Below are 26,186 nucleotides of genomic sequence, written 5' to 3' on the forward strand. Positions count from 1 at the left end.
GGTACTTGCAATTTGGATTTGTTGCACCAATTATACTGTAGGGGGTTATCTTACAGTCTTTCTGTCAAAAAAAGAAAAAAAGGAAAATTGATGCTCCAAAACAAAAGCATTTTGGAGTGCTAATTTTTTTTCACAACTTCCATGAATGTCATTCCCTGGTGAAACTTTATAAGTGCTCAAAACATTAGTCGATGTTTTCCACAAAAATAATTCAGAATTATTTTTGATTTTTTTAAATATTTTTTGATTTTTTTGGACTTCATCTGACATTATATGAGGTCAAACTCAGATGAGGACTTTTCACCACTTTTGTCATTAATGCAAATGACATGCACATATAGGTGATGTTTTTTTTGAACATTTTGATAACTTATGTGCATTTTTCTGAGTTAGTGTGAATTCTTTATGAAGTTTCCAAAGTTATGGTCAAATGGTCAAGGGGCAAAAGCATAAGAAGAGAAAACGAGCTTGGACATAAACAAGTTTTTTTTTAATTTAGGGACAAAACACACAGGTGTGACATAACTAGGGGCTCAAATGTAATTGTCCCTATTCTATCCTTTTAAAAATAAAATAATATAAAATAATGATTTGCATAAAGTCGAAGAATGAGTGTGTGTTTGTCATGGACTTTGTGCGATTAGCGTACAAGCTACTGGTTGAGAATGTGATGAATGATAAAGCTATAACCAGCTGCTCCATTGCTGCCCCAGGCGGGGTTTGGAAAGCATTGTGGAAACTCAAATGTTTCGCTGAAAGTCAGGATTGGTACTCAAGAACATGCTTCCTTGTTCTGATGAACTCACGCATCGTCATATTGCAAAAGAAAACTCAAAGTGTAGACTTCGTAGATACAAAAATGAAAGTCTTTAGAGCATCTCTAACAGGCGCCCAACGCGCGGCGCGCTAAAATCTGGTTCGCGGCGCGCGCAATGTCGGGTTTGGCGCGTCGCGCAACGCTTGCTCCAGCACTAGCGCTAAAATGCGGCGCGCGCGCTACTCAAGTAGCACGCTAAAATGCAGCATGCGCGAGCAGCCGGCGCACACATTTGTTCTTTCTCTTCGCGGATGTCTTGCCCTTCTTCGGCCGCGGCGCATTTGGAAACTTCGAGGTGCCGGAGCTGTCCGCCGCCTTGTTCTTCATCACGGCGGGCGCCGGCGCAACGCCGCCCGAGGCGGCATGAAGAAGAGGCGCGCGAGGCCGATGCTCGGAGGAGCTCCGGCGGAGGCGCGGCCAACGCTCCCAGCGCTAGGGTTTGCGGCGGTGGCGGCGGCGCCGGAGGGTTCGCGGTTGTAGGACAGGGTGAGGGGAGTGCCGACGCGTGGGTCCATCGGGTCAGCTCGCCGGCGCCGGCGCGTGTGGGGTGAAGGTGGCGCGGGGGAGAGAGTGCGGCGCGAGCGCTCGTGTGTGCCGTGCACGGAAGCGGGCGCCCCAAATACGCAGCGTGCGGTAGCGACCGGATCGCGCGCCCAACTCTATATGCCGCGCGTGCGTTTATTGTGCGCCCGCTGGAGACAAACTAGCGATTGTGCACGCACTAAAATGGGTAAATTTGTGGCGCGGCGCCTGTTTAGCGCGCCTGTTGGAGATGCTCTTATCGTGTGATGATCACTTGTGGCCATAAAAACAGTTCGGGAAGGCGCTTCTGCAGCAGAGAGGCATGAAGCTCCCACGGCTGCATCATGCGATAGGGGTTGGGGATGTTCTTGCCTCAGACCTGATCAAGAAAGAAGATTTTGGGGTGTTTGTTACCATGATGTGGTGCATTTGGTCGAGCAAGAACAAGTTCACTCATGGGAAAGTAGGCTTCCAACCGATGTGATCTATTGCACTGGTTGATGAGATCATGGCGACCCTCGAGCTCCCTCCATGCTAGAATGATCCAGGAGGGAGTCGCCAGCACCACTGCCGGTCACCTCCACTGGAAGGTTGGGTTGCAGTTGTTAGGTTGATCTCTATCCCGTTCGAACCCAACGGGTCGAACGGGCCCCTGACTCGCGCCCTGATCGGGGGCGGCCAACCAAACCATGGTTGGTGGGCCCGTGTGACCCATGCTATATAACAGAGGTGGGGGCTGGGGCACGACTCACGAGGTTGATCGCTGCCACAAACCCCACCGAACACTCCCTACCGATCTAGGGTAAGCGCGGTGCTCACGGGAAGCACACCACCATCGCCATCTCTGTCCACATTGCCGCCGTCACCACACCACCATGTGCAGCTTTGAGTCTGTCCTCTTCTTGGACACACATTGCTATTGTCTTTTCAATGTCCCATGTTCCAGGTGACATATTATAGTTTACAACAAAAGTTTCAAACTCCTTTGGCAGTGAAGCCATGACCAGGTGGACCAGGAGCTTTGGTTTGATCTCCAGATCCTCATCCATGGGCTTTAGCTTTGCTGCCATATTGCTTATCCTAAGGATGTGCTCTCTTATATCATGATTACCACATGTGTAGCGTTTTGTCACCAGTTGTTCTAACAGCTGGGTGGCATATATCTTTGAAGAGCCAGTGAACTGGCTCTTTATCTTTGTAAGCAACTCCCCTGCAGAAGTGCACTCTGCAATGGAGCCCATAATGGTGCTCTCGATTGTATTCTTTATAAATGTCATGCACTTTTTGTTTGAGTTGACCCACTTTTGGATTTCTATGATGTAGGACATCTCCAAAGGAGCATAGTCCCTCCACTTTTTAGACCATGCAGCATCATTATCAGTGGCCTCTCTTACTGGTTTTGTGGGTCTGACCGGCTGTGATTCATCCACAACCCAGTCCAGATCAGCACAAACAAATGCCAGTTCAACTTTCTTCCTCCACTCAGTGTGATTATCACATTTGAGCGTCGGAACTTCTTTTAGGCAATTCATCAAGTGAAAGCCTCCTGAAATCACAATTTAAGTGACATCACTATTAACAATCATATGCATTAATCTAATGTTGGTCAAATTAAACATACAATTGTCTATGCAATTAAATTTATATTACCGTTGGGTAAAAATATTAGAAAAAAATGCACCTTTAAATTTCAATAATAAAACATGATCATGTTATTAAACAACGTTGGTCATAAAAAATAACATAATCATATTCATTTTAATAATCACTTTAACATGCTCTTAAAAACATAATTCTATCTAAACTTTTATTTTCTTTGTAAAAGAGCACTAATTATTTACGCAGTGGAAAAACATGAATAAAATTCATGTACTTTTTTACTCTTTACAGAGACTTTTCTATGACCGAATAAAAATCATGAATTTTTTTTAATTTTCTTTATAAAAATTCATGAACATTTATTTTTCTAAAAATTTTCTGTTTTAATTTTCACAAAGTTTCCTGTTTACTTTTCTATTTTCTAAACAAATAATTTGTTGGAAAAAATTTGCATCGGAAAACTATAAAAAAATTGCCCAAAAAGTTGGACAAAAAACTATTAACACAAAAGAAAATAGCAGCAGCAGCCGGCCTTGACTCGGCCTGGGCCGCTCGTGGCTGCGGCCTCGGCCTAGCTCGCGCGTGGGCTGTGCCCGCGGCTGCGCCCACGCCGTCGCTCTCCACTTTCGGCCCAAAAGGCCCAGTCTGCATTAGGGTTTCAATCCCTGACGTTCGATGAGATCGACAGTCGAGAGCCATTTTTGGGCGAACAAAACAGCCCCGATCGATCCTCCCGGAAAACCCTAACGTTTTCCTCTTCCTCTCCGGCAGCGCTCGCTCTGGCCGTCCAGCCACCGCACGAGAGCGCTAGCCGCCGGCGATGGCGTCCACCACCGCGCCGCGCGAGCCCGGCCATTATCTCTTCCTTTCCCCCCACCATTTCTTTGACAGAGAGAGAGGGACGTCTGTTGTGCCCTCCTATGCTCCCCTTGTGCCTCGACAACGCCCTTTTCTGCGGAGTAGCGGCGGGGCACGACTGCGCCGGCCGCCAGCGTCGGAAGTGAACCACCGCGCCGCGCGAGCGGCCTTCCTTTTCCCTTCTTCTCTGCTCATCTACTACCGCATACAGCAACAGATAGAGAGAGAGATCCGATGGGTTTCCGATGCGGTGCCCCTGCTGACCCCTTTGCCGGCGTGCGCGAGCACCTTGAGGGTGAACGCATCGCCGTCAAACGGCTCGGTGGTGATGCATGTACTTTGCCTCGATGGGGTTTGGTTCTTCGTCCCTGCACCTCGGCTTGCCGATGCGTGTGGGGATCGAGAGGAACAGGCGCGGCCGGAGTGGCGACACACTTTGCCGGCGGCCTAAGGCCTTCTCCGGTGAAGCATCATATGTTTTGACATAACAGATCTTGGTGAAGCATCATATGTTTTGGGCATAGAAATTCTCCGAGATAGAAACAATGGAGTCTTAGGACTATCGCAGAAAGCATATTTAGAAAAGGTTCTTAAAAGGTATAATATGCATGCGAGTAAAGCCACACATGCTTCTATAGTTAAGGGCGATAGTTTTGGGAAATTTCAATGTCCCAAGAACCAGTACGAGATCAATCAAATGAAAGGAGTACCATATGCTTCGGCAGTTGGCAGCTTACAGTATGCACAAGTGTGCACTCGCCCTGACTTAGCCTTTATCACCGGGGTACTCGGTAGATATCAAGAGAATCCAGGCATAGAGCACTGGAAGATGGTAAAGAAAGCATTGCGTTATGCGCAAGGCACGAAGCACTACATGCTAATATACAGGAGAAGTGATTCCCTAGAGATAAAAGGGTATTCAGACGCAGATTTTGCAGGGGACAAAGATGATAGAAAATCCACGTCAGGATACGTATTCACCCTCGCTGGGGGAGCTATTTCATGGAAAAGCTCCAAACAGTCGATAGTTGCATCATCCACGATGTATGCGGAATTCATAGCATGCTTCGAAGCCACGGGGCAGGCGATATGACTAAAGAAATTTATACCCGACTTGAAAGTGGTAGATTGTATTCACAAACCACTAAAGATGTACTGCGACAACCAGCCCGCGGTATTTTATGCTCACAACAACAAGTCGAGTAATGCTGCCAAAACAATAGAGATAAGGTATTATGTTGTGAAAGATAAAATCCAGGATCAAACTATAAGTCTCGAGCATATAAGGACAAAAGATATGCTTGCGGATCCGCTAACGAAAGGCTTACCACCCAATGTGTTCAAGGAACACTTAGCCGGCATGGGTTTAAGGGAAAGCCTTATGATTCCTGGATAGGCCCAAAAGGAACAGAATTTGTTTTTCAACATAATGTATGTTGTAGCTGTATGATTCTATCGGTAATTAAGTTGTGCCGATGAAACATGCTCTATGTACCAATATGGGATGAAACAAATAAACTAGAAAGTATAAGGTTGAAAGTAAAGTTGAGATTAAGGGGGAGAATGTTAGGTTGATCTCTATCCCGTTCGAACCCAACAGGTCGAACGGGTCCCTGACTCGCGCCTTGATCGGGGGCGCCCAACCAAACCATGGTTGGTGGGCCCCTGTGACCCGTGCTATATGACAGAGGTGAGGGCCGGGGCACGACTCACGAGGTTAATCGCTGCCACAAACCCCACCGAACACTCCCTATCGATCTAGGGTAAGCGCGGTGCTCACGGAAAGCACACCACCACCGCCATCTCTGTCCACATCGCCGCCGTCACCACACCACCATGGCAGGCGCTGGATCGAGCTCATCCGCACCAGGAGAAGGTAGGTTCACCGGATCTACTAGCCTACTCCGATCCAAGGTCTATCAACAATCAATGTTGATGGTGCTCTCGACATCCAGAACCGAGTGCCTGGCTCAGGCCATGTCGTTAGGGACTACCATAGTACCTTTATTGAGTCATGTATGAGTCAATATAAGGACATCGATGATCCGTTTATTAGTGAGCTCTTTGCTTGACGGATGGTATTGATGCAGCTGTCAGAATGGAGATCAATAGGTCATTGTGTACATAGACTGCTCTAGTATAGTATATCCGTGGCAATGATATTTGATGCCCTCCGGGTAAATGGTGCACATATGATGAAGGAAATCAAGCATATGTCCGAGTCTTTCCAGGGTTTCAAGCTTCTTTGGATTCATTGTGAAGCAAATTGAGCGACCCACCTTTGCGCTAAAGAAACTCTTAGTTTCTCTTCTTGTACACGCTTCGATGTAATTCTTGGATTCCCTGACTAGAACCATACAATTAGATTGTAATCTCTTGTCAGTTTAGTAAAGCGAGGGATTAATGTCCAAACAAAAAAAAAGCATTATGGATCACTTCACTCAACAGTGTCTGAATATCTGGTCAAACACGTTTCCCTAGGACCCCAATAGCCAGCGAAAGAGTGATGACATTTTTTACGGCATTTTGTGCTAGCGAGCATGACGATTTTAGTCAGTGGGCATGGCAACTCCGCCGCACTTACGTTTTCGCCCAAAATTGCGGCGAATGTTCGCTGGTTATGATTACCGTTACCGTAACATTTTCTGCACGGACAGTCACGCAAACGCAACAACGACAAAGCAAAGTCTTGACACTCGTGAATAAACAGTCACAGCAAGCTTGGCACATATTGCATGGATGACCAGCATCGCAGTCCGGCAGTCGCGTCTCATCGGTACATCATCGACTAGCAGAGCTGTGCCCGGACGCCGGCCTCCAAGAGCAGCAGCAGCAGCGCACCAGCATCAGCACCCACTCAAAACTGCACACACGAAGTTAATTAATGAGATCTCCCTGCCCGGCGACGTGATTTAACCACTAATCCGAAGTCCAAATGAACACGACAATGGTTTGTCCGTCAGGCACTTACCACAATGCTCCGAGATCGAACCGTCTTCTCGGCGGCTGCTCCCGTCGAGCGGACGCGGCGGCGTCCATGGAGAAGGCGGAGTAATGCAGCAGCCGCGGCTCGGACCGCACCGCCCGCCGTGCTAGCAGCGGCGACGGCGACGGCGACGGCGAGGCGTCGAAGTCACGCGGAGAGAAGGGCGGCGACGCGGACGGGGACGGCGTGAATGCGTACGGCCGGCGTCCCGGGCCGACGCTGACGGGCAGCGGGGACGGCGGCGTCAGCGGCGGAGAGGAGGAGGAGGAGGCCGCGCTGGTGCTCATGATCACCCGACCCGACCCAGCACGTCGCGTACGCAGTGGTGACTGGGGTGCTACTGTGCGTGCTTGGTATGGGACAGTGGGAAGCGCTGGGTTCATCGAGGCCTCAGGCTTGTGTAAGCTCGGGCCAACCACGAGTCAAACATGCGTCTGGTCTGGTGGTGAGATCAGAGACTCACAGATAGGCTCCTGCTCCGCATGACAAAGGTGGTTGTGGACAATAACAATCGTTTTTTTTTTCCAATAAACCAGCAACAGTTTGTACATCATCATCGTGTCGTGTATGCACGGGCTACAATGTTGAACGGCGGGCATTTATATTAGTCGACCATGCGTGCCCGTGCGTGCAAACCGTCTCAAATATTTACGCGGGCAGCACGAAGTCTCTCTCGATCGATCCCCTGTGCGCGCACTTCTCCTAGCAATCGTGGTACGTGCCGCTGCCAGCACGGTGCGCTCGTCACGCGAAGCCTTGCAGGTAGCGGTACCTGCCGCCGAAGCACCCGAGCAAGGAGGACCGGTGGTGGAGGTGGCGGTGGCCGTGCGCGCGCGGCAGGGGCCTCCGCGTCCACCCGCGCCACGCCCTGCCCAGCCCCGCCCCGAGCCACGACCGCGCACGGGACGCCGCGCCAGCAGCCGAGACCCTGCCGGCCACCCACGCCCGGCACGCCGCACGCGCAGCCGCGGCCCTCCCGGCGACCCTGGCCTCGCGCAGCAGACGCGCCGCCCGCCCGCGGAGCCCCGTGGCGGCCGCCTCCTACTCGTCCTCCTCGCCGGGGGCGGACAGCCGGTAGGTCTGCAGGAACAGCGCCCGCCGCGCCGCGTACTCCTCGCTCTGCCGGCACCGCGCGGCGTGCTCGCCCTGGCGCGGCCACCCGGTCCCCGCGGGCGCCGGCATCGGCATGACCGGCACCCGAGCTGGCGCGCGAGCTGGCTGGTTCGCGTACGTGCTTGCGGGGCGAGTCAGTGAGTGCGTTGCCGTGTCACTGTGCCGGTGGGATCAGTTATATGGGGGTGGTCAGGTGGGGCGGCAGTGCAGTGCAGTGAGAGTGACGGGAGATAGCAGGTGGTTGAACCAGAAGTAGCAAAGCAACGGCTCTGCTTGTTTGGTGCTGATGGTTGCACCGGGACGCACCAACCCGACCCAGGATATACACATTCTCAAAAAGAAAAAGAAAAAGAAAAAAAGAAGACCCAGGATATACACTGATGGGCACTGGCTCGGTTGGCTGGTTGGTTGCGTCCCTGCTCCACGGCCTCGCTCTGTCGGTTCGACACTAAAACAGAGGGGATTCAAGAACTCCACCCGTTTTTCCCGCAAAAATGAAAAGAGAGAGAACTCCGCCGATTTCGGTCGTATGCATTTGCCAAAATAAAAATAAATGGGACTGGCTAGATGTCAAGTGACTGAAAATGCAATTTGGGTCGGTCGGATCATTATGAACCGTTGAATGCAAGATGCATGGCTAGATGGGCTTCTTCGGCCTCCGAAAACAGATCATTGTTCATCTTCTACCAATTTGGGTCGGTCGGATCATTATGAACCGTTGAATGCAAGATGCATGGCTAGATGGAGTATCTATGAACCGCCGAGCCATCACAGGCCTAACCGCCTGCTGCCGCCGCCCGTGGCCGGAGGCGCTCCCGCGTCAGCCTTGCCGTCCCGTCCTTCTCCCAATCGCCGCCCACCATGGTGCTACCGCTGCCCTCGGCCATCCCTCTAACCCCGACCATGCACAATTTTTTCCGGCGACCTGCAACCCCCACCCCCATCCCTGAGATAGATAATGGGATAGCCTGCCGCCCTAAGACAGATATTGGGGTCGACTGCCACACTAAAATAGACCCAGAGGCCTTCTCCGGAGAGTCGGCGACTGCTCCTTCCTTATCTCCAGCGGCTTCTTCCTTCCTTTCAAAATCGACTGGCCCAAAATTGATTTTGATGCAACTTACAAGTAGGTATTGTGAAAATAAAAACATGTAGAGGCAGGCTAGAGCGGGGCCCCATTATGTTTTCAACCTTGGGCCCACATGGCAGTGCCGCAGGCTGGCTGCACAAGATAAAAATGTTTCAGCATCTACTGCTCGAGTTGACTGAGTTTGACAATATGTTGGAATTAGACTATTCATTTCCTCTAAGTTGCCCACCGGCACTGACGCACTGTACAGGTAGCAAATGATGGCTGCGGCTGCATGCAACAACGCAAATGTTCTATCTGTCCAAAACCAAAGACTCAACCAGAAATTCTCAACGACCTAGCCATTTTCCTTCAACTACAACGAACAAGCGCCTTCCACGAGACTGTCCGCGCGTGTGCTCATCGTTCGACATTATGAGTATAATTGGATTGGTGCCAAAAATTAACATGCCAATGTTTAGCATTGTGCCAAATATTGGCTACAACTTGATTAGTTATCGAGTTGTTTTTTTATCTCACATAAAGTGAGTGAATTGTAAGAAACCACCACATTTGGGGCTTATCTTGCAGAAAACAACCTAGTCGCTAATCATTTGCAAAATCCACCACGGATTCAGTAACAGCGTTGCGGATTGCACTGAACAAGTGATTTCGCGCGGTTGAGGGCGTTTCCGACAGGTGGGGCCCAATATGCGTGACGTGGCGTAACGGACGCGGTGACGGCGCCGTTTGTGCTTAAGATAGACGCGGTCGGGTCGGCAGAGACAGACCGCCCGCGCCCGACCAGATCTCGCTCGCTCTCCTCTCTGCTCCCACGCTCGCTCTCTCTGCTCCCACGCTCGCTCGCTCCCCTCTCCGGTCGCCGCCGTCCGCCGTCCGCCATGGTGTCCTGGAGCGATAGTGAGAGCACCGAGGGCTCCGCCGCGCAGTACATCTCCTCCGAAGACTCCCCTCTCAAGGTCAGAACCATGTTGCTCATTTGTGTTCTAGGGTTTCTAGGGTTCAACATTGCTCGATTTGAACAAGTTTTTGTTGGATTTCTCAGATCCCAGCTACAATTGATGATCCGTCATTCGAGGGTCTTGCTGATGACTTGAATGTGTTTTGTGAGCATGGGAATCCAGGGAGGAAATATGTTGCATTTGAGGGGATAAGCACTGGTAGGAGGTTCATTGCATGTGCCACTGAAGTAAGTTTCAAGTTTTGTTTGCAGCATTCCAGTTCTTGTTCATGTTCTAGGGTTCATAGGTAATGTTCATGTTCTAGGGTTCATAGGTACTGTTCATGTTCTAGGGTTCATAGGTACTGTTCATGTACTGAATTTTTGTATTGCAGGGTGTTGGAAATTGTGGATTAGTGCAGTGGGTAGATGAGCATTGGCCAGAGCATCTGCAGAATGCTAGTCATAAGCTGTGGCTTATGTATGAGCATAGCCAGCATGATAACAAGATGGCATGCCTGGAGCATTCAAGCACTGTACACAATCTCACACGGCAGAAAAAAGAGTTGCAGGAGACATATGAGAAGCTTGTTGAAGATGTGAACAACCTATTGGATTATAAGGATAGCCAGCCTGAGGTAAACCAGAAGAATGATGCTGAGAACATTTCAGTGTGTGTGGAAAGCAGCATGACAAAGGATGGTGAGATCAAGAAATTGAAGGTTGTTGTTGTCCAGTTAAAGCAAATTCATGTAGCTCAAGCCACTGTCATTAGGAATTTGAAGTTCAAGCATCTTAAAGAGAAGGAAAAGTTGAGCTCTGATAAGAGGATGTTGGAGATTTGCTATGCTGACCTGAAGAAAGAGAAGGATGACCTGAAGAAAGAGAAGGATAAGCTGGATTGTTGCATTGCTGAGCTGATGAAAGTGAAGGAGAAGTTGACCATGGAGAAGAGCACTCTTGCTTCCTGCATTGTTGAGCTGAAGACAGCAGGTGATAGCAACAAGAGGAAGCTTCACCAGATCAAGTCTATTTGTGATGAGGACTAAGTTGTGTTGTTGGCTGACCATGTGTGTCAATGATGTCTTTTGTACTAGCTATGGAGGAAACTTGGAATGTGTTAAGCTTTATTGTGGTGAACCTTGGATTGTCTATCAGATTTGTGAGAGTACTATGTTTGTCATTAATTATCAGGTTGGATTAAGTTCAGTTTGTACCTGGCATACTAACATAATACTGCTGGCATACATATATAGTACATGCATAGATAGCCTGACATAGATAGCAAGTTCATACTAACATAGATAGAACTGACATAGATAGTACCTGCATATATAGCCTAACATAGATAGCAAGTTCATACTAACCTAGATAGAACTGACATAGATAGAACTGGCATGCTAACATACTGACGAAACTGAACTTTTTCTTCTTCTGACGAAACTGAAGACAGCATGTCACTCCTCCTTCTTCAGCATCTTCAGGCGTTGCGAGCGCCACACTTCATTGTTGTTCACCGCCGCCCTCTTCTTCTTGGCCAGCGGTGGCTCCACCACCTCTTCACCACCGCCCCCTCTTCTTGCTTGACAATGACGAGCTCCTGGTTGTCGACGACCTCCGACAGCTTTTCCACATCAATTGGGTTGTTCTTCTGCCCCTCGACGGCGTGGAGGACGGGCGCCAGGAGCTGCACATCAGGCTCGTCGTCGGAGGAGTCGGAGGAGAGTACGACGACCTCGTCCACCTCGTCGTCAGAGGAGTAGGAGGAGTAGTCGTCAGATTCGTCAGAGTCGTAGTCGCCAGAGGACTCGGACTCGGCGTCAAAGTCGTCGTCTGGCCGGAGCACCCATGGATTGCGCCTCTCCCAGTAGGCGTTGTTGATGGGGGCTGGGATAGCGAGGACGGCATCGGTGATGTCATCCGCGGCGGCCGGCGGCGTGGTGGATGAGCGGTACATCCACCAACTGGCGCGCTGCCTGGGGTCGGGGGAGCGCTGCACCTCGCGCATCGCCCACAGGAGAATGGTCGGCGACGGGACTGTGCGGCTGGCAGGGAATGCACGCTGCCTTTCGGCAGGTGTCATCACCTTCACCAGGCCGCGGGCATGGTTCCTCAGCATCGCCAAGCTAGGGAACCAGCGAGCGATCTCCCTGTACTACGCGCGCATCTCGTGGTTGTTGCCGGCGAGCTCTTCGATGGCCAGCTGCCACTCCATGGCGACGGCGATGGGGGTGGCTGTCGGCGGTGGTTTCGACGGGAGAGAGGGGAAGAGGAGTGAGCGGTGCGGGCGGCGAGCGATAGGTGGACACGTATTAAAGGCAGAAACCGAAACGACTAGTTATACAAAACGGACGTTCACCACGCTGTCGGCCTCAATGCACGCTGTCGGTCTCAACGTACCTAACTAAATATAAGTAAAATTGCGGATGCTACTAAAACAACATCACTAGCACTATCCTATTGGTATTGAACCCCTGGTTACTACCCACTGGTCCTGGGTTCGATCTCCAGGCCAAACTATTTTTGTGCAATTTTTTTGAATTTAAAAAATTAATATGTCAGTAACTATGCACCAATAGGGTTTTTATTTGTGTGCAATTTTTTTGAATTTCTTGTAAAAAATTAAGAATGAAACTATGCTCATCATCACAACAACAGAATGAAAACTTCTTGCAAAACATCATAACTATAAGTTCATCATCACATCATCATAACCAGAGTATCATAGTGCATGACAACCATTAGGTACATTACATAGTCCACCACTTGGACTTGATTTAACTGGTTTCAACATGAAATTCTTAATATTCTTCATCACAAACTAGCCAAAAAAGGCTGAATTAAACATGTTTCAACATTACATCACTTCTTGCTGCCTTAAGAACAATTGAACCATTCAGACATCTTGTATGATGGCTTTCTCACTCTTTCAGTACCTGACAGTCTTGGTGGTATGAATGTTTTCTTTGCCCTTGACCTAGCAACAGTAGCAGAAGATGAACTAGGCCTATCAGCAGCAGCAGAAGATGAACTTGGCCTTGTTGGAGCAGGAGCAGAAGGAGATGACCTAGGTACAGCCCTAGTTGTTGTTGGAGCTGTCCTTGCTGTTGGAGCAGGAGCAGAAGGAGCTGCCCTAGGTACAGCCCTAGTTGCTCTTGCCCTTACTGCTGGTGGAGTTGTCCTTGCTGTTGCACTGGTTGCAGAAGGAGCTCTTGCCCTTGGTGCATCAACTCTCTTGTTTTCCTACAGTGACAACATATAGATAGATTAGAACATAGTATTAAATATACAAAGATTTAACCTGCAGTGACAACATATATAAACAGCATTTAACCTGGTGTTGGTTCCTTCTCATTGCTAGGGATGGCTTCGGATTTTTGTGGCAGCTAGTGTACCTATGCCCTGTCAAGTTGCAATTGCTGCAGGTTATTGTTGCCATCCTTGAAGTATCTTTGGGAGCTGGCTTCTCAAACTGATTCTTTCTCCTCTTAGTCTGCTTCTTTCCTGGCTTGTCTCTGAAAACTGGTGGCTCTATGTGAGGGGTCCCAGTATTTGGCCATAGATCAGGCCTAGGCACAGGATACACAATTGGATTGTAGGCTGCTTGGTACATTGGTTTCTTGAAGAAATCACTAACAAAATCTTCTGGATGAAGTTTTGCCTTGTTAATTGCAGAAACACCATGCTTGCAAGGAACACCAGTCATGTCCCATTTGCTACACCCACATGTGTGCACTTGCAGATTAACTGCATATGTGCTTTCTCCACTGCTAACCTGGTATAGATCAGGCCCTGCTTTGATTGACTGACAATATCTAGCATGGTGTTTTGCTTCTTCTAGCTTCTCAGCATATGTTGGGCATATCTGCCACTTGGCTGTCTCAGTCCTGGTCCTATTGGCATTGAACATAACTAGCAATTTTGTTCTGATGCCATCAACCATGGTTTTAATTGGTTTCCCTCTCACATCAAGTATCATTTTGTTGAACACTTCACTAATATTGTTAACAACCAAATCAGTTTTACAATTCTTGTCCATGGCATGTCTAGCCCATGTATGCTTGGGTATCTTTCTAAGCCATTTCCAAGCTGCCTCACAGTCTCTTTTCATGCCTTCCATTGCTTGTTCAAAACCATGCTCAGTATATGAATAACTAGCCTGATCCATATACTTCTTTAACTCTTCACCTCTAAAGCCAGCTGTTTGAAAGTTCTGATAAATATGTCTAAGGCAGTATCTTTGAGGGCAATTTGGGAAGACATTGTTTATGGCTTTAAGAAGGCCCTGTTTAAATAACTAGTGTTCAAAATATAGTACAACGACACACTATTTGACAGTACTAAGCATGGTAAAACTTCAGTAAAAATAAGAATTATGATGTATGAGGTATCTTTTGTCTATCAGATATGATAGTGTACTTGTCATACTTCCCTGACTCACCACCAAGAGCATACTTGAGCTGGGTTAGAAACCAGGACCAGCTGGCAGTGTCCTCCTTGTCAACAATAGCAAATGCAATGGGAAAGATGTTGTTATTACCATCTCTTCCAGTTGCAGCCAATATTTGTTGCCCTGTTGTCAACTTAACAAAGCAACCATCAACACCTACAACCAAACATAACACATTAGCACCAAACTTAAACAAAAGCAATGGCAAATATGTTGGGAAAATAATTATGCAAGTACCTATGAAGGGTCTGCAACCATTTAGGAAGCCCTCTTTGCAAGCATTGAGGCACATGAACAAGCCATGAAATCTAGGGTTTTTGCTAGGATGAAACTTTAAATGTTTTGTTATCACAATGCATCTACTTCCAGGATTGGTATCCAGCACAGCTTGGAGGTAATCCCTTATCCTAGTGTATTGTGCCCTCTGATCTCCTTGGACAACTTCCTTAGCTGCTTTCCTTGCCCTGTAGGCCATGTGAATGGACACTTCAATTCCATGTTTTTTCTTCAAATTGTCAATTATTGCCTGGACCGGTGTGTTTATGTCAGACCTTAACTGTTGCTCACACTCATGTGCCAACCATTTTGCAGTGACTTTGGTGCTCTCTCCAACAGCGGGACAGCTGTGATACAAGTTCATTTTCTTCATGCAAAATGTCTTCTCATGTGCAATTTGGGATGCAGCAATGAAAAAAGGACAGTCATCTGTACTGCAAACTACAATAACTCTATCTGAGCAATTCCTATGAAATGAGTAGTTCCTGTTTTGTGAGATGTGAAATTAAGGAGTGCCCTCCTGAACTGCTGGACATCTAGGAAACAAAGTTGCTTCACAAATTGTTCTTGTGGGTTTTCCCTCTCCTCATCATACCAAACCCTAACTTTATTCTTTTTGGACCTGCTCTTCCTACCATTTGGTAGCTTAAATGGTGGAAGCTGAGCACAATCATTCTCTTCCTGACTTAAGTCACCTGGGTTGCTCTCCTCATCAGATGAAGGTGCCCAGTCTTGCTCTATGATTTGATCCAAACTTGCATGGGATCTTGTTGTTGGCCCCTTCCCCCTCCTCTTACTTCCTCCTGTGCTGCTGCTACCTCCTGCACTGCTTCCTCCTACACTGCTTCCTCCTATCAAGCAAGCATCTAGTTGCTCCTCTTGTCCTTCCTCTTCATCTCTTCCTTCATTCTCCTCCTCCTCCTCCTCATCTTGTCCATATAGCTCTTCTACATCAGTGTCTTCTTCAAAGTGATGTAGTGGATCATCCCTATGCCTCTTCATTGCCTCCAACCTTGCCAATATGCCCTCATCTTCAAGATCTTCATCCTCACTTTCACTATCAGTGAACTCCTCAGCAAGCAGCTGTGGGAGTTTTCTTTTTGCTGCCTTGTACTTCTCTCTTTGTATCATGTTACTCATGTACCTCTGAATTTCTTCATTTCTTTTCTGCTCCATCATCTGCTCAATGTGCTCTTGCTCTTGGTCTGTCTCCATGAAATACTCATGCCTCTCATTATCATTGTCCAAAGCAAACTCAGGTTCACTTGGGCCCTTTTGCTTCAACAAACAAGAGATGTCTTGTGTGTTCACTACTTGGACTGGCAGTGGTTGGGGTTTCACTGGACTGGGGAAAAGAACTCCTGAATTGTCTACCTCATAGACAACTGGTACACCTATTTCTGACAAAGGAACCTGCTCTTCATAAGCATGACCAATGTTCAAATCAACTGGTCTAGGTGCATCACTTCTCATAACTGTAATGTTAACAACATTCTTTCCTTTTCTAGCTATGTCATCCAACATTTCTTCCACCTTGTCATCAGCAGTTAATTCTTCCATTCCTGACACACCAACTCCTGGATCTCTAATATAATACATAAAATCCCTTGAACTATAGCCTTCTACCTCTATTAGGGCAATGAGATTCCAGAAGGTTATGTCTGATAAACAGATTGTTCTTTCCAAGTTATCTCTGTCTAGGAAATGGAACCTCACTTCCCATTCTTCATCATCCAAGCTACAAATAGTGATAAAATGCATTTAACAGTGTTCACAATTATTGTTAAGAGGTCTTATTGGTGCCAACAGAATTTCAGTTTACAGTGTTAAAATCCAGTTAACAGTGTAAACAAAATTCAGTTAACAGCATACACTTATCAATAAAATCAGTTAACAGTTAACAGTGTTCACAATATTCAGTTAACAGAGTTAAGATTGTTGGCAACAGAAATTCAGTTAACAGTGTTAAAATCCAATTAACAGTGTTCAATAAATTCAGTACACAGTTGACAGTTTACTGAAAATTCAGTTAACAGCTAACACTAACCCTAATGCTAGAACCCTAACACTACAACCTTAACCGCACTACAACTACCCAAGAACACCAACCATAGAACCCTAACACTACAACCCTAACCCTAGAATACAAATAGCGGAAATGACAAGGGAGGAGGAGGATGACTTACTCCACTCCGCCGAAGGAGGAGGCAAAATGGTGGCTGCCCGTCGGATTGGCCTTCACCACCTGGGCGAACGCAATAGCCACCGCGTATTCCAACGACTTTGGCGGCGACGGCGGTTGGGGAAGAGGCAGCGAGCTCGAGGGATTGGAGCTCCCGCAGAACTCCGGTGGATCTCCAGCACCGCCGCCCGGAGCATCCCCACCGGCAGCAACTCCCCCGCCGCCGTCCACGCCGCCAGGTTTCGTCGTCGCCATGGATTGGAGCTGGAGGGAGAGGACGGAGCAGATCTGATCTGGTCGGGCGCCGTTGGTCGGTCGGTCCGGCTCGACCAGATGTACGCGCAAACGACGCCGTCACTGCGTCCGTTACGCCACATCACGCATATTGGGCCCCACCTGTCGGAAACGCCCTCAACCGCGCGAAATCACTTGTTCAGTGCAATCTGCAACACTGTTACTGAATCCGCGGTGGATTTTGCAAATGATTAGCGACCAGGTTGTTTTCTGCAAGATAAGCCCCAAATGTGGTGGTTTCTTGCAATTCACTCCACATAAAGTTGCCAATAGTTGACAAGTTTTGATATTGCCAATATTTAGCGATGCCATGTGTTCTGCTGTATGCATCACAACTGAGAGATCTGCTAACCATGTGTTCTGCTGTATGCATCAAGCCGAACTGTAAAGTTTATCACTGATGATGTACAAATAAATAATAACGCAGTATTTTTGACATGTACAGAACAGAAAAGGCCACCTTCCTGTTTAAAGAAACGCCTGTAGAACTCCAACTGTATTTTCGTTCTGAAAATACATGGATGAAACACAGCAATACCAGAGGCGAACACAGGATGCAGGCAGGTCACAGGGCTACCTGGCTGAACTCTACGGGAGGCGATGGCCATTACACAAGAGCAGGTAAAGGCGAAACCAGCCAGCTTGATTTTGTCGCAATTTGATACACAGCCACGGAAAGGGTAATTGGAAACGAACTAATAAGATTCAGAATCGTGCACAAATAGAAATGAGCAATCTTTCTCTCAAAAAAAAAAGAGCACGGATTGAAGGCAAACGACATTGCAATTTAATAGTTTCATCACATTCTTGGTAATGTTGTACACCTAATAACACGGCATTTTGACATGTGCAGTGTAGATCGCCAACAGCATGTTCATTCTGAAATACTACATGGATGAAACACAATATCAACAGACGCATACTACACATTAATGGGCAGAGCTAGGATCACGTCCTCAGACAGAGGAATACAAAAATGCGGGAGGTTTCAGAAAGAAAACAAGGCAGGCTTGATTTGGGGGACAGTTTGATACAGAGCCACAGAAAGGGAAATGGGAACGGGCAGATAAGATGGACATCGTGCACAAATCAACGAACTGGGCAAGGGAATGCAGGTGGACTCAAGGGTAAACAACGTCGCTGTAATTCCCATATTCGATTTCCATTCAGTCTTGGTACTAGTACATCGATCCCAACATCAAGCAGGAACAGAGCAAAGCAAACAACACCGAAGACACCACGAACCCTGGACAAATACTGCTAGCTTTATAGTGGTAATTTATCATGTTGCTGGATGGAGGGAGGAGCCCGGCGTTGGCGGCCTAGCCGCCGAAGCCGTAGAGGGTGCGGCCCTGGCGCTTGAGCGCGTAGACGACGTCCATGGCGGTGACGGTCTTGCGGCGGGCGTGCTCGGTGTAGGTGACGGCGTCGCGGATGACATTCTCGAGGAAGATCTTGAGCACGCCGCGGGTCTCCTCGTAGATGAGCCCCGAGATGCGCTTCACGCCGCCCCGCCGCGCCAGCCGCCGGATCGCCGGCTTGGTGATGCCCTGGATGTTGTCGCGGAGCACCTTGCGGTGGCGCTTGGCGCCGCCCTTGCCCAGCCCCTTTCCTCCCTTGCCTCTCCCGGACATCTTCGCCGCCGCCGCTGCTTCTTTCTGTCTCTGCGTGGGATTGCCTTGTGTTGGGAGTGGTGGAGGTGGAGGATGGTGGTGGAGGTGGAGGATGGGGTGAGGTGGGTTAATATAGTCACGGTGTTCGGGGGGCTGGGGAGAGGCCGCGATCCGCGTGAAGCGTGATTTCCGCCGTTGGATGAAGGATGGATGGTGGGAAGTGTGCGAGGAGGGGTGCCGCGGATCGGTGACGTGGCGGGGATGTAGTCAGGGCTGGGCGCGGGATGGTTTCCGATGGCGGGGATGCGCGCGCGCGCGTGCGACTTTTCGGTTGCGTTTTCGCGGTGGCCGGTGTGCCAGTGGCCAGAAACTTTTTTTTGAGAGAGAGAGAGTGGCCAGAAACCTTTTTTTGAGAGAGAAAGAGAGTGGCCAGAAACTTGTACAGACGCGTACGAGCTGGGCAATGGGCATTCTCGAGCCGGGCCGGGCTTCTCTGCAAAGCCCCGCACCTGAGATGTCATCAGGTCCGACAAGCCTGCTCTTAGAGCAGCTTCAACACGCCGACTCATTTTATCCGCGGGCGTCCGTTTGAATCTCGGCGGACAGAAAATTCAGTTCAACACGCCGACCCAAACGGACGCGCGTCAGGTTTCGTCCGCCTACCGACCCATTTTCGGTCCTTTTTTAGCCTCATTTCCGTTGGCATGGACACGACACGGACGCGCGTGAAGCGCGCCAACTACTCCCCCTGACCCGCCAGTCGATGGCAGCCTCCACCATTTTCCTCCACTTTCCCAAAAACCCTCCCGCCCGCCCGCGCTCCAGCCGCTCGCCATGGATGATGACCTCGTTGCCGCCGCCGGCCTCGCCTCCCTCGCCTCGTCCGCCATCACCTCTGTCACCTCCGACAATGGCAAGCCCCACGCCTCCTGCAAGACTGCCACCGCGGCCAAGCCGAAGAAGAAGCTGACGCCCAAGTAGCGGGCCAGGGAGTCGGCGAAGAGAAAGGGTCGGAGGCACACGACGGACGTGAGGGGCGAAGCAGCTGCCGCCGCGCAGCAGGAGGCCACCAACGCCCATGTTGCGGCGGCAACGAGGGAGGCGCTGATGTACCTAGGATTACCCCCGCCAACAAGGCCTCGTCAACACCGACGTGGCCGCGGCCAGCACCGGCTCATCTGCGTTTCCTCGGATGGTGCTGCTCGAGTCGCCCGACGCGCCGGCGACGCAACCGATACATGGCTTCCACGTCTACCCGCAAGCCTCCCGACTATCCGGGGAATGCTCACCCGAGGTGAGCGTGGTGGCGCCTTCCACGCCCGCGCATGCGCCCATCGACCTCACCACCACACTGGTGTCCAGTGGCTCGTCATCCGGAGGGGCAAGGAAACGCGCGCGGCAGATGCGAGCCGACGTGTTGCTGAGCGCACGCAACCTGTTTGACGGAATGCCGGCCTCTGGCGATGACGACTTCATGCCGAACATCATCTTCGAGGGTGGTACGGCGACCGCTGGTGGTGCCGCCGGGGATGGTTATGATCCCGACGAGACACAAAGCTAGGACGGCCGAGGGTCGTTCACACCATCGACCTTTGATCAAGATTAGGTCGCCTTCATGCATGAACAGGTCGGCCTGGACCTGGACGGCTTCCCGCTCGACCACGAGTTTCCGGAGGACTGCGGACTCAAGAAAGAGGATGATTTGGACATCAAAGGGGAGCCTTTGTTCGAGGACGAGCTCATCGCAAGAGGAGGCGAACGAATGCATACACGGTGGCCGAGGACAAGCTCCTTTGTGAGCGTTCGAGGGACATTGGGCAAGACCACAAGACCGACGCCGAACAAGAGGCATCAACCTTTTGGGTTAGTGGCCATCGTGAGTTTCATGAGCGCAAGAAGTTTCCGCCGTACCAAATGCAAAGCACGCGCGGGTGGGTGTCCATTTCAAAGCGATGGAAGGTGATCCAACAAGAGTGCAACAAGCTTTTTGCCACTCTTGAGAGAATCAAGGCATGCCATGTGAGCGACATCGGCATGCAAGACATGGTATGCTTGCAAGTGCCCCTCTTTTGTGTCATTCTGTTTATGCTTGCATGTCCATTTCCATATCCATTTGCCAATATGCTTGCATGCAATTCATTTATAGGCATTCCAAGCTTTGGAGGCATTCAAGGTCCAACGATGGCAAGTCCTTCAACCTCTCCCATTGTTGGAGGGTCATCAAAGACGAGGAGAAGTTCAAGGTGCAATATGTCACCCTCATGTCGCGTGGGGGGAGAAAGCCATGGAGGAGGTTGGGGAGGGCGAGAAGCCACGGCCGCAGGAGAAGACCAACTCCAAGAAGGAGGACAAGCGGGATGTGGCGTCGAACACCTTGATCGCAACTGTGGAGGGCATGATGACCAAGAAAAACTAAAGGGAGGAGAAGCACCCGCAAGACAAGGAAGACCAAATGAACGCCTTCATGGAGATCCAAAGGAGGGGGCTTGAGATGGAGCCATAGAAGCAAACGAGGATGCTTGATATGGAGGCGAAGAAGTAAGCCAAGATGCTAGAGATCGAGACCACCAATGCCAAGACCAAGATGAAAGAAGTGGCTCTCGCTAGCATGATGATGGGGTGGATATCATGAAGGTGGATCTCAACACCGTGTCGCCAAGGAAGAGGCCGTGGTTCGAGAAGATGCAGTCCAACATGCTCAAGTTCGATGCGAGGGCCATCCTTTTTTGTATGTCGGCAAGTGTGTTGGCATGACCACGGCCGTGATGGCGTGGTCGAACTCCCGCCCCTTTTTGTGTGTTGGCATGTGTGCCGGCCGCTGGCAAGTGCGCCAACATGAATTGTGGGGTGTTTTTCTGAAGCTGGCATTGTATGCCGGCGCTAGCATGGTGCCGGCATGAACTTCGGGCAACGGCATGGCCGCTGTCATGATCTATGGCCGCAGGCCTTTTTCAAAATTTGTGTGCAGACATGAAATGGGTCACGGCCGTTGGGTGCATTCCTGACTCAAATTTTAAATAGGGCGAACGCCGAGCGGGCGTTCGACACAAAAGGACAAAAATCGGACAAAAGCGGCCGTCCGTTTGGGTCGGCGCGTTGAAGTTGCTCTTATTTATTTATTTCAAATTGTCTCAAAAAATATTTATTTAAAAATGTCTTAAAAAGTATTTATTTCAAAAAGGAGGGCCAAGCTTGCTAAATAAAAAATGAGAGGCAAAAGGATGTTGATTAATTAAGTGAAAGAGAATAGCGTAGTTAATTGATAGAAACTCAACGAAAACTATAAAAATATAACTACCTCCGGAATGCTCCAAAGCATGAATCTCCACAACCACTCGAGGCGGACAAACGCCCACAACAGCTACACGCAAACCTCACGGCCTATGCAAACACAACAACGCAAAGGAGCCTCATCGAAAACACATCAACAAAGACACCATGCACAACAACAAAAAAAGAAGATAACCATCTATCAAGTAGCCGCAGACGTCTTCCCTATGACGCCATTCTTCCTGCTTTTGCTCCCAAATGATTTCTAATTCAGAATGTCGGAACGATGGCTAGTGCACACCCTCTTGTCTCTGTGGTCTCCGATGGTGGTGGTGTGGGTGGCGGCAAAACCACAGTCGAGGCCACAAGTGAGTCCACATGTACCATCGACAAACGCAAAGCATGCTTCCCACCCATCATTTGTAGCTTGGGCTTGATCAGCAACACCGGAGCCACAACGTTAGTGATGTCCTCGCACATAGAGGCAGCCGACACATCAGATAATGGTGACGAGCAAGGCCTAACATGAGGGGAGAACCACCAAAGAGGTATGTTCTCCTTCATCCACAGAATCAACCACACCAGGAGGGTGCGACATCATAGTGGTCTACAACATAGCCCGCACAAGGGAGAGTCCATTCAGAGCAGCCTCCGCTCGCTCCAAAAAGTTTCCAAACCGCGCTAGCCAGCCTCGCAGTTGCGCAATATGCATCCAGAGTGGGTTGCAAGACCACTTTGGACAGGGTTGCCGAGACAATGGTAGCAGAGATGCAGACGCCCAAGACCGATGGTGAAGCACCTTGGAGGAAGAGGGGATGCCACCAGACCCTCGCATGAAGCTGAAGTCATACGATGCCCGGTGTCGAGGCGCGACACAGGCGGCACTGCTAGGCTTGCCAGCGAGCTCATGGGACGCCACGGATTACGATACCCGCGAGCCTGGTTTTATGAAACATTTACACAATCACATTCAAAATAAGGAAACATTCACACCATGTTTTCCCCCTAACTTTGATATATTTGTTGATGAATGATTTTTTGCCGAGCTTGTCATGACGGGTTGAGATATACTAGCGAGAGTGGGTTTCGGACTCGAATGGCGTTGAGTGACACGAGATAATTTGCAATACGAAAACTTTGCTATGTTATTTTCTTTTTATGGCTCATGAGCACCTGTCAACAGACATCACCCCGAACATCTAGGATGCATATAAATTCCAATGACTTTTGGCACAGAAGCAGTGGCGGAGGCAGGGGTGGCCAACCAGGGCTGGGCCCTCCCTAACATCCTCATTTCCTTTGTATTATGCATGTGAACAGTGACAATTATTTATTGTTGCCTGCTGCCGGCCCTCCCCAACATCCGATTATATGCATTCCCGCCTCCGCCACTTCACAATAGTAAATGATACTCTCTTTTTTCCACAATATAAAAGCACTTTTAACACTAGTGTAGTGTTAAAAACGCTATTAATGTAGTGTTAAAAACGCTATTTTATTATGGAACGGAGGGAGTAGTCTAGAATTCTAATCAAAACATGACTTGTTCAGCACCTTATTCCTCGACCATGCCTCAAAGTGCCAGCCACCCCACCGCCATATCTTACTATATCAGCATCGCGCCTTGGCGCGAAGGTGCCGATCCCAACGATGTGACCAAGCAATTGATAGAAAATCGCATAATTATGATGATATCCAAGGCAATGATCATGAATATAGGCATCACGTCCGTGTCAAGTGGACCGAAACAATTCTGCATCTACTACTATTACTTCACACATCGACCGCTATCCAGAATGCATCTAGAGTATTAAGTTCATAAAGAACAAAGTAACGCATTAAGTAAGATTACATGGTGTAAAGGAATAAACTCAAGCAATATGATGAAAACTCCATCTTTTTTATCCTCGATGGCAACAATACAATACGTGCCTTGCTGCCCCTACTGTCACTGGGAAAGGACACCACAAGAGTGAACCCAAAGCTAAGCACATCTCCCATTGCAAGAAAGATCAATCTAGTAGGCCAAACTAAACTGATAATTCGAAGAGACTTGCAAAGATATCAAATCATGCATATAAGAATTCAGAGAAGAACCAAATAATATTCATAGATAATCTGATCATAAATCCACAATTCATCGGATCTCGGTAGACACACCGCAAAAGAATATTACATCAAATAGATCTCCAAGAACATCGAGGAGAACATGGTATTGAGAATCAAAAAGAGAGAAGAAGTCATCTAGCTAATAACTATGGACCTATAGGTCTGTGGTAAACTACTCACGTTTCATCGGAGAGGTAATGGTGTTGATGTAGAAGCCCTCCATGATCGAATCCCCCTCCGGTAGGACGCAGGAAAGGCCCCTAGATGGGATCTCATGGGTACAGAAGGTTGCAACGGTGGAAAAGTGGTTTCGTGGCTCTCCTGGATGTTTTCAGTGTATAAGAGTATATATAGGCGAAGGAACTAGGTCAGGGGAGCTACAAGGAGCCCACGAGGTAGGGGGTGCGCCCTACCCCCTGGGTGCGCCTTCCTGCCCCGTTGCGTCTCCGACTTCATCTCCAAGTCTTCTTGTTTCCTTTCGGTCTAAGAAAGATCATCGCGGAGGTTTCATTCCGTTTGGACCCTGTTTGGTATTCCTTTTTTGCTAAACTCTAAAATAGGCAAAAAAACAAAAACTGACATTGGGCCCTCGGTTAATAGGTTAGTCCCAAAAATAATATAAAATAGCATATAAATGTCTATTAAACATCCAAACAGATAATATAATAGCATGGAACATTCAAAAATTATAGATACGTTGGAGACGTATCAAGCATCCCCAAGCTTAATTCCTGCTCGTCCTCGAGTAGGTAAATGATAAAAACAGAATTTTTGATGTGGAATGCTACCTAACATATTTATCAATGCAATTTTCTTTATTGTGGCATGAATGTTGAGATCCGAAAGATTCAAAACAAAAGTTTAATATTGACATAAAAATAATAATCCTTCAAGCATACTAACAAAGCAATCATGTCTTCTCAAAATAGCATGGCCAAAGAAAGCTATCCCTACAAAATCATATAGTCTGGCTATGCTTTATCTTCATCACACAAAATATTTAAATCATGCAAAACCCCGGTTTCAGCCAAGCAATTGTTTCATACTTTAGTATTTTCAAACCTTTTCAACTTTCAACCAATACATGAGCGTGAGCCATGGACATAGCACTATATGAGGATTAGAATGGTGGTTGTGGAGAAGACAAAAAGGAGAAGATAGTCTGACATCAACTAGGCGTATCAACGGGCTATGGAGATGCCCATCAACAAATATCAATGTGAGTGAGTAGGGATTGCCATGCAACATATGCACTAGAGCTATAAGTGTATGAAAGCTCAAAAAGAGAGTACGTGGGCGTGCATCCAACTCGCTTGCTCATGAAGACCTAGGGAATTTTGAGGAAGCCAATCATTGAAATATACAAGCCAAGTTCTATAATGTAAAATTCCCACTGGTATATGAAAGTGACAACATAGGAGACTCTCTATCATGAAGATCATGGTGGTACTTTGAAGCACAGGTGTGAAAAAGGATAGGAACATTGTCCCTTCTCTCTTTTTCTCTCATTTTTTTATTTGTCCTTCTCTTTTTTGGGGCCTCTTTTTTTCCTTTTCTTTTTTTGTCTGGAGTCTCATCCCGACTTGTGGGGGAATCATAGTCTCCATCATCCTTTCCTCACATGGGACAATGCTCTAATAATGAAGATCATCACACTTTTATTTACTTACAACTCAAGAATTACAACTCAATACTTAGAACAAAATATGACTATGTGAATGCCTTCGGCGGTGTATCAGAATGTGCAATGATTCAAGAGTGTCATGTATGAAAGAAATATGAACGGTGGCTTTGCCACGAATACGATGTCAACTACATGATCGTGCAAAGCAATATGACAATGATGAAGTGTGTCATAATAAACGGAATGATGGAAAGTTGCATGGCAATATATCTCAGAATGGCCATGAAAATGCCATAATAGATAGGTATGGTGGCTGTTTTGAGGAAGGTAATGGTGGGTGCATGGTACCAGCAAAAGTTGCGCGACACAAGAGAGGCTAGAAATGGTGGAAGGGTGAGAGTGCGTATAATCCATGGACTCAACATTAGTCATAAAGAACTCAT

General features: G+C 48.4%; 2 protein-coding genes and 1 long non-coding RNA gene across 3 annotated transcripts; 1 reads left to right on the plus strand and 2 right to left on the minus strand.

The window, feature by feature from the left end:
* Nucleotides 1-6,285: 6,285 nt before the first annotated feature.
* LOC119305887 lies at nt 6,286-6,845 on the minus strand. The gene is made up of 2 exons (XR_005148796.1): nt 6,768-6,845; nt 6,286-6,659 (listed from the first exon to the last, which is right to left on the minus strand). It is a non-coding gene; the product is annotated as an uncharacterized LOC119305887 (long non-coding RNA).
* Nucleotides 6,846-9,866: 3,021 nt separating this feature from the next.
* On the plus strand, nt 9,867-10,974 carry LOC119313106. Its single transcript, XM_037588914.1, has 4 exons — nt 9,867-9,944; nt 10,031-10,174; nt 10,321-10,461; nt 10,498-10,974. The coding sequence occupies exons 1-4, from the start codon at nt 9,867-9,869 to the stop codon at nt 10,972-10,974; spliced, it is 840 nt and encodes a 279-aa protein (XP_037444811.1).
* A 7,274-nt stretch (nt 10,975-18,248) lies between these two features.
* Nucleotides 18,249-18,842, minus strand: LOC119311146 (histone H4). The gene has a single exon (XM_037586776.1). The coding sequence runs from the start codon at nt 18,759-18,761 to the stop codon at nt 18,450-18,452; it is 312 nt and encodes a 103-aa protein (XP_037442673.1). The 5' UTR covers nt 18,762-18,842; the 3' UTR covers nt 18,249-18,449.
* Nucleotides 18,843-26,186: the final 7,344 nt, after the last annotated feature.

Source organism: Triticum dicoccoides, chromosome 5B (assembly GCF_002162155.2).
Source record: "Triticum dicoccoides isolate Atlit2015 ecotype Zavitan chromosome 5B, WEW_v2.0, whole genome shotgun sequence".
NCBI classification, from domain to species: domain Eukaryota; kingdom Viridiplantae; phylum Streptophyta; class Magnoliopsida; order Poales; family Poaceae; genus Triticum; species Triticum dicoccoides.

Excerpts from the sequence above, each read along its gene's own strand:
- LOC119311146 (XM_037586776.1), bottom strand. The coding sequence starts at position 18,761 with ATGTCCGGGAGAGGCAAGGGAGGAAAGGGGCTGGGCAAGGGCGGCGCC.
- LOC119313106 (XM_037588914.1), top strand. The coding sequence starts at position 9,867 with ATGGTGTCCTGGAGCGATAGTGAGAGCACCGAGGGCTCCGCCGCGCAG. Across the intron at positions 9,945-10,030 it reads CCGAAGACTCCCCTCTCAAG|ATCCCAGCTACAATTGATGA; the intron begins GTCAGAACCATG and ends TGGATTTCTCAG. Across the intron at positions 10,462-10,497 it reads GCCTGGAGCATTCAAGCACT|GAGACATATGAGAAGCTTGT; the intron begins GTACACAATCTC and ends AAAGAGTTGCAG.